Here is a 16,761-nt window from a genome sequence, read left to right as displayed (position 1 = left end):
TCACAGCCGCTCCTTCCCCCGGGCACCGGCCGCCCCTCACGGCCGCTCCTTCCCCCGGGCACCGGCCGCCCCTCACGAGCACTGGTTCCCGCGGCACCGGCCGCCCCTCACGGCTGCTCGTTCCCCCGGGCACCCGCCGCCCCTCACGGCCGCTCGTCCCCCCGGGCACCGGCCGCCCCTCACGGCCGCTCCTTCCCCCGGGCACCGGCCACCCCTCACGGCCGCTCGTTCCCCCGGGCACCGGCCGTCCTTCACACCCGCTCGTTCCCCCGGGCACCCGCCGTCCCTCACGGCCGCTCGTTCCCCCGGGCACCGGCCGCCCCTCACGGCCGCTCGTTCCCCCGGGCACCGGCCGCCCCTCACACCCGCTCGTTCCCCTCAGTGCCCGCCGGTTCTCCCCGGCACCGGCCGCCCCTCACGGGAAAAGCGGCGCCTGAGGCAGGGAAAAGGGTACGGAAAAACACAGCGCTCGGCACAGCGCAAACGAGGCTTTATTGGGAATTCGTATGAAACAAGTGCAAAATTTAATTTGTGCTGTTCGTATGGCACAGATGTTAAAATATCATGGCAATATCCCCATTTTCACACTGATACAAAAATAATATAAAACTACCCCTGTCCACCTAATGCAGTATAAATTAGGTCTACACTATCAGGAAGTGCTGTTTGTGTGTCCTTAGAGCCTAACAGGAACAGGGATCGAGGCCAATTCTTCATTTCATGTGCAAAAGTTTTTCCTCGCTACAGGGGAAAAAACGAGGAGTAATTCTTGTAAATCCTGCCTTCTTCCATAATGTTAAATATAAATATCAGTGTGGCTTCCGAAAGCTTAAAGTAGTAACCCTAGGTAGAGCCCAGAATGAAGAGATAACGTTTCCAGTGCAATTTTAAATACGGCCAAAAAAAAAGCTCATTGCATCAGTGTGTATAAACTTACAGTTCATAATCATCCTGGAATACAGACTGAAAACAGACATTGCTTCTATTGCATTGTTGAATAGTTCCCAAAGTGCATAAGATGCAGCTGGGTTAAGTATGTGATTAGTAATGAATGCTTAATATAATGAAAAGTCTTTCCAATAATTTAAAAGTAACCATTCAAGAAAATAAGGAGACTAAAAAAAAATGCTTACATGGGTTTCGGAACAAGCAGTAACTTTTTTTTTTTTTAAGAATAAAATTAATTTACAACATTAGTTTATCAAGAAAATGTACATTTTATATCTATATATTTACAAGATGCTCCAGATCTGCTATGTCTTTCTATGGGAGGTATGTTTTACAGAATTGTTTGGCTGCATTATAAGGCAATCAGTGAAAACCACTTTGTTGCACAAGAAACCATTCATAGGCAAGTTCCACAGTTGTTTGCAGGCAATTCCAAACATTTCTGCTGACAGCAGCCAAATTACAATGCACCATCTTTATTAAAATGTAAAGAAATGTGCTTAAAAGAGAAAGGCGTAAACTTGTATCCTCCACCGGAGTAGAATTTGTTCTGAAATTCCACCCTGAAATGAGACAAAAAAGCAGAATCGGTACGTGAATCCAAAATTAGTTGTCAAGGGACAGAACTGTGCAACCCAAGAAGCTGAACAAAACCAACTCCAATATTTTCACTTGTTTTCTGTGCATCTATTTAACCTTCTCATGGCAGTTCCAGGCTAACTTTGTGTTTCTCAGGAGACCCACACACACTACACCAGGCTGTAATGGCTCATTTCTTACTTCTGGCTTACTCATTTGTTTCTGAGTGAGCTGTAGCCAATTGTTTTGCAAACGTGCAATAACATGATGACAATCTGTCATATACGTAGCTCCACCTCCTGTCTTTGGACACTATACACCTTTGTTTAAATTGTAAATTTCATCAGATTTCAAACTAAACATGTTCTGAATCCACTCCAAAGTGCAGAGCTTGTGATAGCAAAACTAAAAGGATTAAAATACTTAAGAGTTGGCAGCCCCACTCATTGATAGAAATGCTCTGTTGAACCGAATAAACGGACTGAAACCATATAGTGAGAGAAGCAGACTGAAACTAAAAATACTTATCCAAGCTACTAATATTATACATTATGAAAAGCTGCAGTACTACAAATCAAAGGTACTTATATTTTGTGAATGTGGCTGAAGTTAAAATGCATCATAAGCAATACAATATTTGAATCTACTGAAAATATTCCAGAGGAACAATCAAATCCAACTAATAAGCCATTTATTAATTATAACTAAATAAACGTATTTCAGTAGCGATGAGGCTGTTGCATTTTACACTTTCCCTTTTAATAAGACACCTAAAATTTTGCTATAAAAATTCCCCTTTAATAAGCCAGTATATGCTGAAGTGGTACATAGAAAAAAAGAACATACCAGTGAAGTCGTATAGCATGGAGAAAAGCAGAAAGCCCCTCCATGACCAGCAGAATAAAAACTGTCAGCACAGCAAAGAATGCCATTACAGGGATTAGCAGCAAGACACCGTACTTCGTATCCACACGGAGACCCACTCTCATCACCATCTGCCACAGAACCTCTGATAACTCTAATAAAAACCAGAAAGTTGCCACCATTAATGCTGGTACTGAGTGCCTTCACCCACTGAGCCACTCTGACCTGTTCATTTAACCAACAGAAGAGCACCTGCTGAACATGGGGACTACAAGCAAACACCCTCCCCAGAGAGCTGCCCCCATCCCCTCAAATGTTTAAAGATACACTCAATGTCAAAATCAGATCTACTGAGAGCAGTATTTTACATAAAATCACAGTTTTAGTTTGGAGGCTTCCATAGATCATGATTAGTTGAAATAGGCTTTTTTTAATTAAGTGTATTTCAAATTAGTATCAATGGAACAGGCCAGCCTCCCTCTAACAGCATTAAAAATACAGATGTAGGGAAAAAAAAAATCAAAAAACCCACCCCCACTTACGTGCATGAGCAAGACTTAATGCCCAGAGTCTCAGGTATGAGGCTGTGTTAGAGATGCATCCCAGGCAGTATTCAATGGTATGAATTGCTTGATTCATAAAAACATCTGCAAAGTTCAGCTAAAAGAGAAAAATACATTTGTATCAATTTCAACAAAATAGAGAACAAAACATGAGAGAACAAAAACATTCATCTGCAAATCCTTATTACAAGGAAGAATTCCACTGAAGGGTAAATAAACTGATTTTATACCAAGTAAAAAAAGTGTGCCATATAGAAGATCCTTATTATACAGATAACATTAAAAAAACCATCAGATGCTACAGTTTTCCAGTATTACCTTGTTGATAGATTTAAAAAAATGCAATTTATGTTTTCCACAAGGAGTATGATCTAATACTTAAAAACTTTAAGTATTCTAACCAGTTCTAATTCCCATTCTATTAAAATTCTAAGTTTATAATATCAATTTTTTCATCTTTAAAAGCAGAGGTAATTATCAGTAATGCTACTGAAAGATAACCACATTAATACTGTAAGATATAAATACTTGTTACTAATAACGTGTTTCAAAATTGATATTACTGAAAATTTCAACACTTACTTTGTCCGAATGTTGTATTTCAACACTTTGTATCATACATTTTGAGCAAATAATTCTTGTATTTTCTATACACAAGAAACAACAGTCTACTACCCCAGTGAAAAAAGAACTATACATATTCTGCACATTAGAAAGCTGAAGCAATTCTTTGTCTTTCAATTCACATGGAATCAGTGGAATCTGCCCAGACCTTTAAAAATTTGCCCAAACTAAACAGCAGCAGTGGGTGGGGACTAGGAATGCTGCCCCAAAACCCATTAGCAATAATCCTAATCACAAGATGTAATTTGCAGACACAGAAAGACTTTTGTCCAGTTGAAAAGCCAAGACTTATTAACAGGAAGCTGGACAGTCACCACCTTTCCTCAAGTCTAAGAATCCATTAAACCAGACAAAAAACAGGATTTTTATCCCATTCTTCAATATACCTTTTTTATATTGAAGACTCTCCTAGATGCAGAGTCTTAACTGCAAATAAAACACTCTTTCTGTTCTCTACTACAGATAGGTTGTGGTTTACTGTAACAGTCTGAAAATACCAAAAAATAATGATAAAATAGCAACAAATAACTATACTATACTGCATTTGGGCACCAAGGTCTTTGTAAAGGCTCAGCTGGATTTTTTCAAAACTGCTCAGCAGGTAGTGTACAGTTTATCTATTGACTGCCCACTTCTAATTTGCTTTTAAGAAGGCAGAAACCAGAGACTAAGTAAAAACATTACCTCCTCTGCATCCCCCTCTCTGTGCCCACTGTCTGAGTGACTGACACCTTCTTCGAGATCAGGACATGACAGGAGACAAAGCTCTTCTTCACTTTCTTTTCGGATAAGCTTGTAGCCACTCTGCAAAATGGGAATGTATTGTCTCCTCAAGCAGGCTGCCACTATCATTTTTTAAATTTACTTAAAGTAGTTGCAGGCAAAGGCAAAATGATTTAGAGGAACAAAGTACTATTATGTGTTTCAGTCCAAAAGTTTCCAAACTGAGCAGAAGCTGGTAAGACAAGGACTAATGGGTTCAAACTGAATATAGATATACAGAAGAAATTCTTTCCTAGGAGGGTGGTGAGGCCCTGGCACAGTTTTCCCAGAGAAGCTGTGGCTGCCCCATTCCTGGAAGTGTCCAAGGCCAGGCTGCAGGGGCTTGGAGCAACCTGGGATAGTGGGAGGGGTCCCTGCCCACCACAGAGGGTGGAATGATATGAGCTTTAATCTCCCTTCCAAGCCAACCCATTCCATAAAATACCCAGTAAGGACATAGTCTGTGCAATGAAACAGCAGCTGGATTCTGAATTTCCTACACTGAAGAAATGTGTGAGTGCCTTTCAGTACTTACCCTGTACATTCTTATGCCCCGGCCTCCACTGTGCAACCAGTATAAATAAAGTGGTTTACCCAGCAGCATTACAGGAACACAAAGAAAAGCAACACTAAGCAAAAACTTCTGCAGAGGAACCTGTTGGGGGGAGGTGGGTAGGAAAATTAGATTAGATCACAAAATCCAAAGCAGGAAAAGCTATCCCCTTTTCCTTCAAAGTATTATCTGCATAGGGAACACAGAATTTCCAACAGCTTGGAAGATCATTGCTCACCTGGCCATTGAAGAAGCTCTGTGTTTCACCACTAGGAAACAGGAACATGTTAATAAATTGTATCAGAATACTGGGGGCAGCTGTGGAGTTCTCTGCAGAGTATGCCAACCATTTAAAGAAGATCATGAACACCAAGTAGCCAAATATGCATAACATGAATAAAAGTTCAGGAATAAAAACCAAATAAATATTATAGGTCTTCTTGAAATGCCTGAAAGGTAGAAATGTAGAAAAAATAAAAGTAAGTTTTACCAACAGCCCAAGTATGATTTCAATAAAACAAAGCACTTTTAAACAGTAAGACTGAGATTACCATCCAGAGTTGATTTCTTTTTATTCATTGAAATTATATCAGGTATTTCAGGGGAAACAAATAAAAATACATGTCTCTTACAGTTTTTACCAACAAGTGAAATAAAGTCTTGTATTAATTTGTTTTGGGATTTTTTAGTATACTATTGAACCATCATCTTGCATATGTGAAGGAATTTTTCATTTTTTTATAAGAACAGTTTTCACAATTACTCTTATTCTGTTCTCGAACAATAATTCCAGTTTCTCTTACAAGATTAACAGTTACCATTCCAGACCCGACAAAAAATACCATGTTGCTATTACTGTAACTTCTTGTACTTACAAGTGGTTAAACAGCCCCAGTACAACTCCAAATGTCATGTGAGTCACTCCAAAGATCACAGACATTTTCATTTTGAATGAATTTAAAAAAGTGAGACGGTTGCTTGCCAAATTCCATATCTGAAGAAGAAAATACCAAACCAGCATTGAAGAACACCATAACAGGAGGAATAAACCAGTATCCTTTTTCTACTGAGGACTAGAATTCTACCTCATATGGAGGTCACAATTGAAATTTGAGTTTTGTAGAAATAGTTCAATCTTCGACTTGTCAGAAGAAAAGGTCTTGTTGAACAGAGAATACAAACAGAAATGTATTTTTTTCCTAGTCAGATTTATCTTATATACAGGTTTATCTTATATTCATACCAAAATATAATGGTCAAAGACTGGTCATCACAAGTAGAAAATTAAAAAAGAATGAAACTAACCGGATCAATTCCAAAGGGATAAGCTCCATTGTAGACACCAGAAACATTTGGATCCAGTGCTAAATATCTATTAGATTCCACATCCTTATCACTGCAGCAAAAGAAAAACACACTCAGATTTGACACTTTAAAACATAACATACTTTCAGTTCTGCAGGACACTGCTCCTGCTTTCCTTTACCTAACTCACCCACTGTCACACTTTAAAAGAGTGAAAGGATTTCTAAGCATAAAAGTCTTGACTAATACCAACAATAGCAAAAAAAAACCCACCTAGAACCTCACAATCTGGGCTTAATTTACATTCACTATCTTTCAAAACAAAGTTTATTGATTTTATTCCACATTCTCCTCAAACTCAAAGTTCCATTTTAAAAGTTCACAGTTTGCTTTTGCTTAAAATTCACTGTCAAACATTCAAAGAGTAACTGCTAACTTTTTTCTGTTTTGCATTTGGGAAAGTTTCTACTTTATTTGCATACAGTTTTTCATTATCACAGCACACACAACCCGTTCAAATTTTAGCCAGTGGTCTTGACTATTTGAAGCCACATCCTGTTTTGTAGGGCACCATGAGATGCAAGCTGTGAATACTAAAATACCAAAGAGTCATGACACCTCAGATCAGTGAGGTTATCCCACTCTGAGAAAAAGTAGATTTGACAATTCACATAGACTACTTTTTGTTGGTTTGTTTTTTGGTTTTTTTTTTTTTACTATCAAGAAAAGCTGTGAACAAAAGGGTTAAACTGCAGCAGGAAATACATCTCTGGTTTAATGGCATAGCAAACATGCTGCTCACCTCCAAACCTTTTCATACATTGCTGAAACATTCCATCCAGATCCAAATATATTTATTGACTTTGAAAAACAGTCATTATAGATCAATCCAGTGTATATAGAAAACAGCCCCATTAACAATATCACATATCGCCCTTCAAATAACATTTTCATTATCTGTCAGTATTGGGGAAAAAAGAAAAAATAGAGATTATCATCTGTTATGTGAGCAAAGGTTAGCTAGACATGTCTAAGAGAATCACACTTTTGGACACAGAAAGACTTCTAAAAACTAAAATTTGTCAACAGTCATTAAGGAATATGAGCTCACATGACATACACTCAGACTTTTATGACCAGCACCCTTACATTAAGGAAGGGTCTTTTAAAGCCATCTCCTTCCTGGGACTACTTTGCAAGAAATTACACATTTGCAGGCATTCTTAATTGAACATAATGCTAAAGAGAGATGCAGGTGTTCCTGCATTCCAATCCATATGATTAAAAAAATTAAGTGAAGTTTAATAAATTTCAAACTGCAACTCTTTTTATAAACAATAAAAGGTGAAATTTGAAAAACCATTTTCTCCTTACATTGTCACTGTAATGACATTCTGTAAAACACATCATTGAGTAGCCCTGGTAGAAGTAAAGACAAGCTTAAAACATCAATTTTAAGTCTTTCATTACAACTTGATTATTTCTGCTCTTCCATGGAAAGTGAATAGTTTAAAATATTACATTAATCTCATGGAATATGGGGTCTTTTAACATAGAAAATCCTAAAAGAATGGAAAAATGCCCGATTAAGTACCCATGCAAAAAAAGCAGTACTTTTCAGAAATAAAGTCACTATTCAAATGATCTGGCTGGATGGAAAGTAAACAATTTGTAGTTCCTTTTACCTCATCTTGTGCTCTTTTTAACCTAGGGTGGTTTTCATACATTATTGCCAGGAGTGCAAATATGAACATGAGCAGCCCGTGCCCAAAGTCTCCAAACATAACCGCGAACAAGAAGGGGAAAGTGATGATGGTGTAGAGAGCTGCAAGGGCAACACAGCAGATTTCAGGCACAGCACACAGATGATGTTCTGTCTGCATTATCCCCAAAGCCCATACTTAAATTTCTCAAAGGTTTTAAGTTTGAAAAATTTAACTCAGTTTAAAGTTTATTTATTGTGTAGCAATGTTATAATTTTGCAGTAGCTGACAGTTCTGAGGATAATAATACAAGCCCAGGAAATAAAACAAACAGTTCTTCCTCTGTGGGTATTTTAGGTCTGTATTATAAGGTACATTCTCCTGTGCAGAATGACCCAGTCAGCATAGCTACAACTATATATTAAAGTGGGCTATACAACAAGCTGAATTTTTCAAGTGATGAGCTCCACACTTCAGTAAGATCAATTACCATTACCAGTTCTCTTTGCTTTTTCCCCTAAATATCTTCCTTACCCAAAGTAAAACACACAGAAGAAAAATTATACAGCTATTATCACTACCTTTCATGATAAAATAATTCAGCAAAGCCAAATCCCATCTTGCTGCTTGGAGCACTGTGCTTTTGATAAGCTACTGAAATTTCAAAACAGCTACCAACAAGCAGTATGACTGTCACCATTTGGCCTTGCCAGTGCCCAATTCAGCAAGGTATCAAGGCAAGCAGCAATGACAGCACAGCTCAGAGTTCAGCTTTCAGAAGGACCAACCTGGATTAACTTCCCCATAGCTTCCAACTCCATAAGCATCAACGATGTTCTGGAACCCTGAGGTGAATTTATTGGTACGTATCAAAGTTGGAGGAGGTTGTGTTGTTGGGATGGTATTCATGAATGAGGAAATTGTAGCTCCACTCTTCCTCTAATTACAGACAGAGATATATTTGTGTAAGATCTCTGTAAATCTAATCAAAGTGAAAACATCTGCTCTATCAGCAGCTTCACTGATCCAAAAACACAATTAAATTATGCCCCAAGTTTAACATTTATCCTTTTGTACCCCCTCTAAAACAGACTATGCACAGTGTTCTAATTCTTACCTCATATCAAATATTAGATGAGACTTATCAGTCACAATATTATAAAACAAAGATTTGTTATTACAGTTTTCTCTCATAAAACAAAAACCAATGCAAGGGAAGTGGCACCTTCTGCATGACTGCAAATAAAACTGTGGGCCCAGCTGGACTCAGGTCCAATACAGAAATTACTCAAGACAAAAAAAAACACTACTTACAACATTAAATAAAGGCTCTGCCTATAAAAAAATTGTTTTGTACAGAGACCCAGATCTAGCTGTGGCTACTTTTAGTCTATTGTTAATAATTCTTTTCTTTCCTCACATGCATAGTTAGCTCAAGATAAAAGCTTTAGCATCAGTGAGCATTCAGATGACTTACTGAGCCTTCCTCCAATGCATGGCGCAAGTTCTGGAGATCAGCCACTGGACACCAAACCTCAGCAATTAAACATTTATTTGTGACATCAAAACTGCACAGGTTAAGGACGTGGTAAATGGCTTTCATCTTCTTCACTTGGATTACCCAAGTATAGATGGATTCTGATGCTTTATACAAGACCTGGTGCAAGTATTCCTCAGTTTTATTCAGCACCTTTGTATGAGGAAAAAAACAAAGATCTCACTGAGAATGTGACAGTGGTTGTGCTGATCACAGCAAGAGCACCTCGTACGTGTCCCAGTGCTGGGTCATGTTTTTAGGAGAGCAAGCAAACCTCTGCTGAAAACAGAAGGCAATGCCAAGTGCTGTGAGGTTTAACAGATATGTGCTCCATGAGACAGGTACACAACTTACTGTCCCATCAGCTTCAAAGCTGCATGTATGTTAGAAATCAAATTTAACACTGTGATTCATTAAATTATTTCCTATGGTGCAACAGCTCTAGCAAGAGGAAATCTGCTCTTTACTCACAGTTTCAAGATCCTGAATACGAACGTTGAGTCCTTCGACCACGGCCTGGCGCTCCTCGGTGGTGTCGGGGTAGGGGTACACGTGACAGCGATAGCTGCAGGAACACAGGGCTGTGTTAATGACCAAACTCCACCAAAACACAGCACCCAACCCCCTGCCACAGCCACATTTGCACCACTTAATAACCACGGAACAGGTTCAACTCAGAGGCAGCGTTTTGCCTGTACTTGGTAAAGGCTGCAAGTGAAATGACTCATATATTTATTTGTACACTGCGTAATTATAGAGCTGGGTGCAATAAGGGGAGGAACAAATTTAACACAAATGCTTGTATGAAAATCAACACTTCTAAGAAAGGGGGGCAGGGGAAAAAACAACTAGAAAATACCCCCAGTATAAAGGAATATACATATATTAGATTTAGTTCTTACCAGTCACAAATCTTCTTAACTTTTTGACCAATTTGTTCACCCCAATAAGACACTAAAAAAACAGCCCACTTTGTGGTTTTACCCTAAAAAAACATAAAAAGTAAAGTTGATTAATTATGTTTTAACCATCAATTCCACTGTGACACAATAATAGAGCTAAATAACAAAGCTGAACAACTAGAAAAAGCTGTGTTAGTAGCATTAATCTTCCATCCATTTAGTGAAGATCAAAAAGTAAAATTCAATTGTGACAGTATCTCTTTCTTTGCTTTTAACATTAGAATAAAACCAGAAAGTTTCCAGGGAAAATTAATGAGACATTATATTTTACTAGCTCAGAATTCTTAGTAAGAAAAGAGTATTTTAAAAAGGTAATAAATTAGAATTCAAGTAAGAAAAAAAATGGTGACGGATTAGGCTGCCGTAATTGATTTACAAAAACTAATTTTCTAAGTTCACAGAAAAACACTTCACAGAAAACTAGCTATACTTGATTCTTAACTACTGAATGAACAAGTGGAATGGTTATTAAAAGGCAATGCACTGGACAGACCTAGTTAATAAATATCCAAGCAGCCATTTCTGCCACGTATTTTGACCAAGGTGGCCAATCATCAAGTCACCACTATTCCACAATGAAGTTCTGCACTCCTCAAGCTGAACCACAACAAATTAATTCCCACTTCTAGAACCTTGAATTCTAAAGTCATACAAATTCTAATACTTCTAAATAGTTTTTCCTCCAAGGACACTGGGAAACCATTTTCATTTACTTCAGGAAGGCCTGAGCAGCAATTCTTCCAAATCATATGAGAAGTACAAATGAAATAAACTGATCACTACAATGTTTACTCACTGTATCTGGATCTTCCAGATCCTTATCCAGCTCTGCATAGGTAAGAAAGGGATAGCCTTTACACACTCTCCACAGCATCTTTTCAAATGCTTCAATCTTTGCTATGTGAACTAACCCAGATATGAATCTAGGAAAAGGAAAAATTTTCAATATAAGACAAAATCTACAAGAAAAAAAAAATTGGAAATTCAGAGTGCATCACCACAATAATTAAGTATGTGCCATGGCTAGGGAAGGAAGCATCACCCTGAACAGGAAGTAACTGGTATAGAAAACACCAACTGGTATATAAAATTTTTATTTGTGAAACAAATAGACTACAGACCTGAGCACTAGAATTACTTCTAATTGGTTATTTCTGTGATAGTGAGATTATTTATTTTTTTCTTGGAAGATATCCTCTCATAACAGCACCATAGACAGCAGTATCCATTCAGCATTTCAAAGGCAAAATAATTAATGTTACATTTACACTGCCAGGTGATTAAAACACTGTATGCTTATCACAGAAAAAGAAGTTAAACAACAGAAGGAAGTATTGATTTAGAGATTTTCCTTTACACATGTCCTTGGTTTGATGGAAGCTTTGTGACAGCTTTTTTGGGTGCTGTCCTGTTTATCTGTTCAAATAATCTGGGTCTGTTATAAAGGTACATTGGGGCCAGGCTCTTGTCCTGTCTAAAATTGTTTGGCACACCTGAAATCACTACAGGCCATGTTTTAGGAGAACAACTCATTCTTTACAGCCCCTCATCAAGCACTTCTGAAACAGCACATGCCATACCCACCCCAGCGAGGCACTCAGTCTGTGCGTGCAGTTGTAATCCACCAATGGCTCGTTTTCCACAGAAGAAAATTCTTCAAAATTTCCATGTAAATGGGATTCATACTAGCAAATTAAAAGAAAAAACATTCATTGCTTCCAGGAAAAAAAGAAAAAAACAACCTCTCATTCCATTATTATTCTAAGAAAGAAAAGGTAATTAGGTAAACGGTTTAATTAAAAATATAAAACTCATTTCCGCGTTCACTTCAGGCAACAGAGAGATCCTGGATCTCAAGTGCACTGCTTTTAATAATTGTAGTCAGTGCTGCAAAATTACAGTGTAAATTTCTTAGTGCAATTTATGCACCAAAATAACGATTTCACCTCCATTTTCAAGCAATTCTACAGGGAAAAATCACAAAAATCCCACACAACAACAATCCCTGTCAATCACCCCAAGTAATACCTCAGGTGTTCTCCTGACAAAATTCTGTGTGATCTGTAACATGTACTTGTATTCTGTCAATTCAAGCAGGTTTTTCCTCAATTTTTCTTTGTTTAGAGTTACTTCCCTCAATTCTGTCTCCAGCTTCTGCAGCTGCTCCTAAGACACAGAGCAAAGAAAAGACACAGAATCAGTTACAGGATTTTCGAAACAGAGTAGGATTCATTTTCAACACATAATAATTTGACACAGTGCTAGGAGTTTCCCATTTCTTAATTAACTAAAGCTTCAGAGGTTTTATCCCTCAGTGTGTCACATACTGGTTTGTATTAAGTACACTTGATCCTCTACTGGCACCTGTTCAGAGTGCTGCTCTGCCCCTCATTTGTGTCAAAATAATGCAGACCTGGAATTAGAACTGCAGGTAGCACAGGGTGAAAGATACCCATTTATTCTTTTAATATAATTACAACAAAACATAATGTTATTCAAAATTATATCTGTGTTTTACAAGCTTCTACATCAAGCACAACACCAGAAAAAGCATTCAGAGACAACAGCACCACGTTTTGCTGTGTGAGCAGCACCTGCAGAGCCTTGGGCAAGTAAAATTCTCACACGCTCGGAAATTTTGGATGCACAAAGAGCCTTAGGTAAGTACTAAAGCAATAAATGAGGCTGAGGGACCTCATCTACAGACAATATGCCTGCAACAGTGTGATGTGCCAATCCATCAAAATACATCGGAAGAGTGCACACTCCCTGAGTTTGCTTTGACCCTTTCACAAGAATTTTGTGTTAATACCAAAACCTCACTGGCTTTGAAGTCACAATGGCAGCAAAAAATCAGAAAAAAGGAAAACAAATGCTTCTGCCCCCTGCCCCCACCACACCCCAATAATTTAAATCTTTAGTAGTAAGATAACAACTCATTAAGCTTCCAACTTAAATTAAGTTCCAAGACTTTGGCATCTTTTAGTGGAGTTACCTGGATTTCTAAAATGTGTTTCAGCAAGGGGGCAGGAGGAGCAACATCTCCTTCAGGAAGTGGAATATCTGCTTTTTTAATTTCTTGTACTAAATACCCTGGAGTGGGAAGAAAAACAGCATCAGAAAGGAAACTGCATTGCCTACACTTCCTAGAGTGCTGCAGAGTTGACCTTCAGCTGCTCTTGCTGGTGCTAATCACATTGCAGCATCAAGCCCTGGATTTTATTCATTAATTTTAGCAACAATTCACATAGAAGTCTTCAAAAATGAAGAACTTGAAGAGTGGTGGGTATAAAACACACAAACTATTCCTGCCTTGGAAGTCTGCAGAAGCAGGCAATCTTCAGAGGCTTCTCTTTCCCAACAAGTATTTTCTAAGAAGCTTTTACCACTTCACAGAACCTCTTTGTTGCTGCACGGTCCCACTTTCTGCTAATGGTGCAACTGTGTTACTTTCTGCCAGAAACAGACGTGCTGCTCACTGACCCATGTTTGGAGTAAAAAGTGTTCAAACAAAGCTGCTTAAGCAACCTTGACAACAAAATGCAACTCACACTGGGCAGGGGGGCTGCCAAAATAGCTGCTGGCATGACCAGCACGTGCCTCTGATCAGAGATTCCAATCAAAGGAATCCTTCAATTGTAACTTTTCCTCGGGATACACTGAAGACATCCGCATCTTGGCTGTAGTGCTCTGCCTACCCTTCTCTATTCATTAACTACCATGAGAACACAATTATTAAATTATTAAATTATATTTTTAAGGGTGTCTGGAAAATCAACAGGATTGAGTTATACAACATGAAGAAAAAGGGACTATCTTACAGTCAAGGAAATATCCACAGTAAAGCTTCACTTTTAAGTAGTAAACACTGAAACAGCCTCATCTATTTATCAGCAACACATTAGTAACCGTTCTTCACCTCTGAGCATAAAAAACCCCAAATCTATATTTAGTGTAAGTAAATTTCACAGCTTACAAAATCTGTGAGGGTTAAAAAAACCTGTAGCTGAAACCTCCACAGTAGTGCCACTCTGGTAATGCCACAGATCAGAAACAGCAGACATGAAAATAAAGCTCACCAAGTATTCTTTCCATTTCTTCACATTTCTTCACTTCATTCACATATTTTCTCTGAAACACACTTACATTTGGGTTAAGCTGAAGGAGAAGGACAAAATGCTTATTAGGGGTTTGAAATAGTAACCTCCCCTAGAAAACTACAGCTGTTCCTGCAACTTCCTGGAGACAATTTGCATGAGCTCTGTGCTTGTCAGCTGAGAAGGCACAAAAACCTAAGAAGATGACAAAGTCTTCAAATAGCAAAGCTGCTTTTATTAAAGCAGAATTACCCACGCCATTGGCTAGTTTTAATCAAACAATAAAACAACAAGGTCTACTGGAGAAACCATTCCTAATCTTATTTCGACAGTTTTAAAATATTACTTAATGACTTCAAATAAACGAACCATTTCACAAATTGGTTGTGATGCATTTCTGCAGTCTATTTAAAATATTAAATTTAAAATATTAAATCTTACATACATCCCCATAATATGAACATGCAATATCTCTGACTAGTTATCCAGCTATTAAATCAGAACCACTATTGCATTATTTCTACAATAAAGGGTGTATCAGGTAACTAGAATGACACCAAAGTGTTAAACATACACTCATGTAATCATTCTTACAGATCTGCCTCTTCCTCCATGCCATATTTACTAACTAGCCGTGTATTTAAGTCTTCCCAGCAATGATTTTACAAGCTACATTTCAAACGTTTGTTTGGAAGACATTCCATAGTCTCAGCAAGGAAAGATCGTATAATTATGATGAGACAACACAGAGACGTGGTTAGTTATTGCCCAACCCAACTTTACACTAGGCAGGCAGGCAGGGAATTTCCTCCAGGATGAAGTGTCCCTCCAGGAACAGGAACCTGTTATCAATAAACCTGCAGAGCAGCTGTTTCTGTGGGTCTGTCAGTGGGGTGGATGGAGCCATCAGCTGTGCACGCACGCTGAGGCTGAAGGTGGGTCAGGGGCTCTCCCATGGGATTTCGCTGCAAATAACCCGTTTAAGGTACTGCTGTGAGAAAGGTGGGATCCCAAAGCATTCCTCCCGAGAGTGCCGGGGAGGCGGGAGCTCCACACCGACTCTCCATCACTCATCCCACCATCCCACCCACCCGGGCGTTCCGGTGTCACCCTCTGGGTGACCCTGCCTTGGCAGGGGGTTGGACTGGATGATCTCCAGAGATCCCTTCCAACCCCAACACTTCTGTGATCCCGCTTTCAGGCGAATGCCACACAGAGACGGGCCATACACCTGCCCGGCGGAGTCGCGGGAAGGCGGCAATAAAAGCAGTTTCCACCGCCCCACCAGGGCCAGGCGCGCACCTTCCCGACGGCGGCGCCGGGCCCCCTCAGGGCCCCCTCAGGGTCCCCTCAGCCCCGCGCCGCCCCACAGGGCCCCGGCGGTACTCACGTCTCGGAACTCGGCCAGGCCGCGCTCGCCCACCTCGCTGAGGCACTCGTAGGCCGAGCCGCTCTGCAGGAAGAGCTGCGCCAGGCACACGGGCTCGCCGCGGAACAGCGCGCCCATGGCGGCGGCGCGGCCCGGGGCTCCGGCGCGGGGCTCAGCGCGGCCCGCGGGCGGCCATGGCGGGGCGGAGCGGGCCCGGCTGCCGCTTCCGGGGCGGGGAACGGCCGCGGAGCGCGGCCCCAACCGGCGGCGGCGCGGGCCGGGCTCCGGCACTGCCCGCGGGGACACCGGGAACGGCAAGCGGCGCTCAGAGGCTGCTGTGTGACGGGGAAATGCAGGACTGAGAGAACATCACGGAATCACTGAAAATGCTGAGCTGGAAGGGACGAGAAGGATCATGGAGCCCAAGTCCCGGCCCTGCACAGCACCATCCCCCAGAGCCGCACCGTGTGGGCTTGGAATGGATTTTAGTATCACCCAGTCCCAGCCCTTCCTGCTGTGGGCAGGGACACCTCGCACCCGACCCAGGTTGCTCCACTTTGAACACTGCCAGGCTTGGGGCATCCACAACTTCACTGGGCAACTTGTTCCAGTGTCTCACCAGCCCCACAGTAAAAATGTCTTCCTAATATCTAACCTCACTTACCCTTCTTTCAGTTTGCACCCATGACTCCTTGTTCTGTTCTGGAGCCCTGTAGGCCCCTTCAGATACTGGAAGGTTGCTGTGAGGTCTCCACCCAACCTTTTCTCCAGACTGAACATCCCCAACTGCACCCTGTCTTTATAGAACTGCTCCAGTCCTCAACTTTGTGGCCCATCCAAACCACAAGAAAAATCTCTAATGTTGCATTTCATCAGTTAAGAACAATGAGAAGAT

General features: G+C 40.3%; 1 protein-coding gene across 1 annotated transcript; it reads right to left on the bottom strand.

Moving 5' to 3' along the window:
- Nucleotides 1–469: 469 nt before the first annotated feature.
- ATP6V0A2 (ATPase H+ transporting V0 subunit a2) lies at nucleotides 470–16,563 on the bottom strand. The gene is made up of 20 exons (XM_012578003.5): nucleotides 15,888–16,563; nucleotides 14,480–14,558; nucleotides 13,396–13,493; nucleotides 12,429–12,566; nucleotides 11,985–12,085; nucleotides 11,197–11,323; nucleotides 10,341–10,423; nucleotides 9,910–10,003; nucleotides 9,379–9,591; nucleotides 8,690–8,840; nucleotides 7,884–8,023; nucleotides 7,001–7,155; nucleotides 6,199–6,289; nucleotides 5,769–5,887; nucleotides 5,132–5,342; nucleotides 4,876–4,995; nucleotides 4,263–4,382; nucleotides 2,934–3,051; nucleotides 2,374–2,545; nucleotides 470–1,511 (listed from the first exon to the last, which is right to left on the bottom strand). The coding sequence occupies exons 1-20, from the start codon at nucleotides 16,002–16,004 to the stop codon at nucleotides 1,409–1,411; spliced, it is 2,550 nt and encodes an 849-aa protein (XP_012433457.2). The 5' UTR covers nucleotides 16,005–16,563; the 3' UTR covers nucleotides 470–1,408.
- Nucleotides 16,564–16,761: the final 198 nt, after the last annotated feature.

The sequence above is a fragment of the Taeniopygia guttata genome, chromosome 15 (assembly GCF_048771995.1).
Source record: "Taeniopygia guttata chromosome 15, bTaeGut7.mat, whole genome shotgun sequence".
NCBI lineage: Eukaryota > Metazoa > Chordata > Aves > Passeriformes > Estrildidae > Taeniopygia > Taeniopygia guttata.
Note: the sequence above shows the minus strand (reverse complement) of the source record. Positions and strands in the feature narration are given on the sequence as shown.

Coding starts and splice junctions, on each gene's coding strand:
- ATP6V0A2 (XM_012578003.5), bottom strand. CDS start 16,004: ATGGGCGCGCTGTTCCGCGGCGAGCCCGTGTGCCTGGCGCAGCTCTTC. Junction 8,024..8,689: donor CTATGGGGAAGTTAATCCAG/GTTGGTCCTTCT, acceptor TTGCCCTTGCAG/CTCTCTACACCATCATCACT. Junction 5,888..6,198: donor ATCCCTTTGGAATTGATCCG/GTTAGTTTCATT, acceptor TTTCTTCTTCAG/ATATGGAATTTGGCAAGCAA.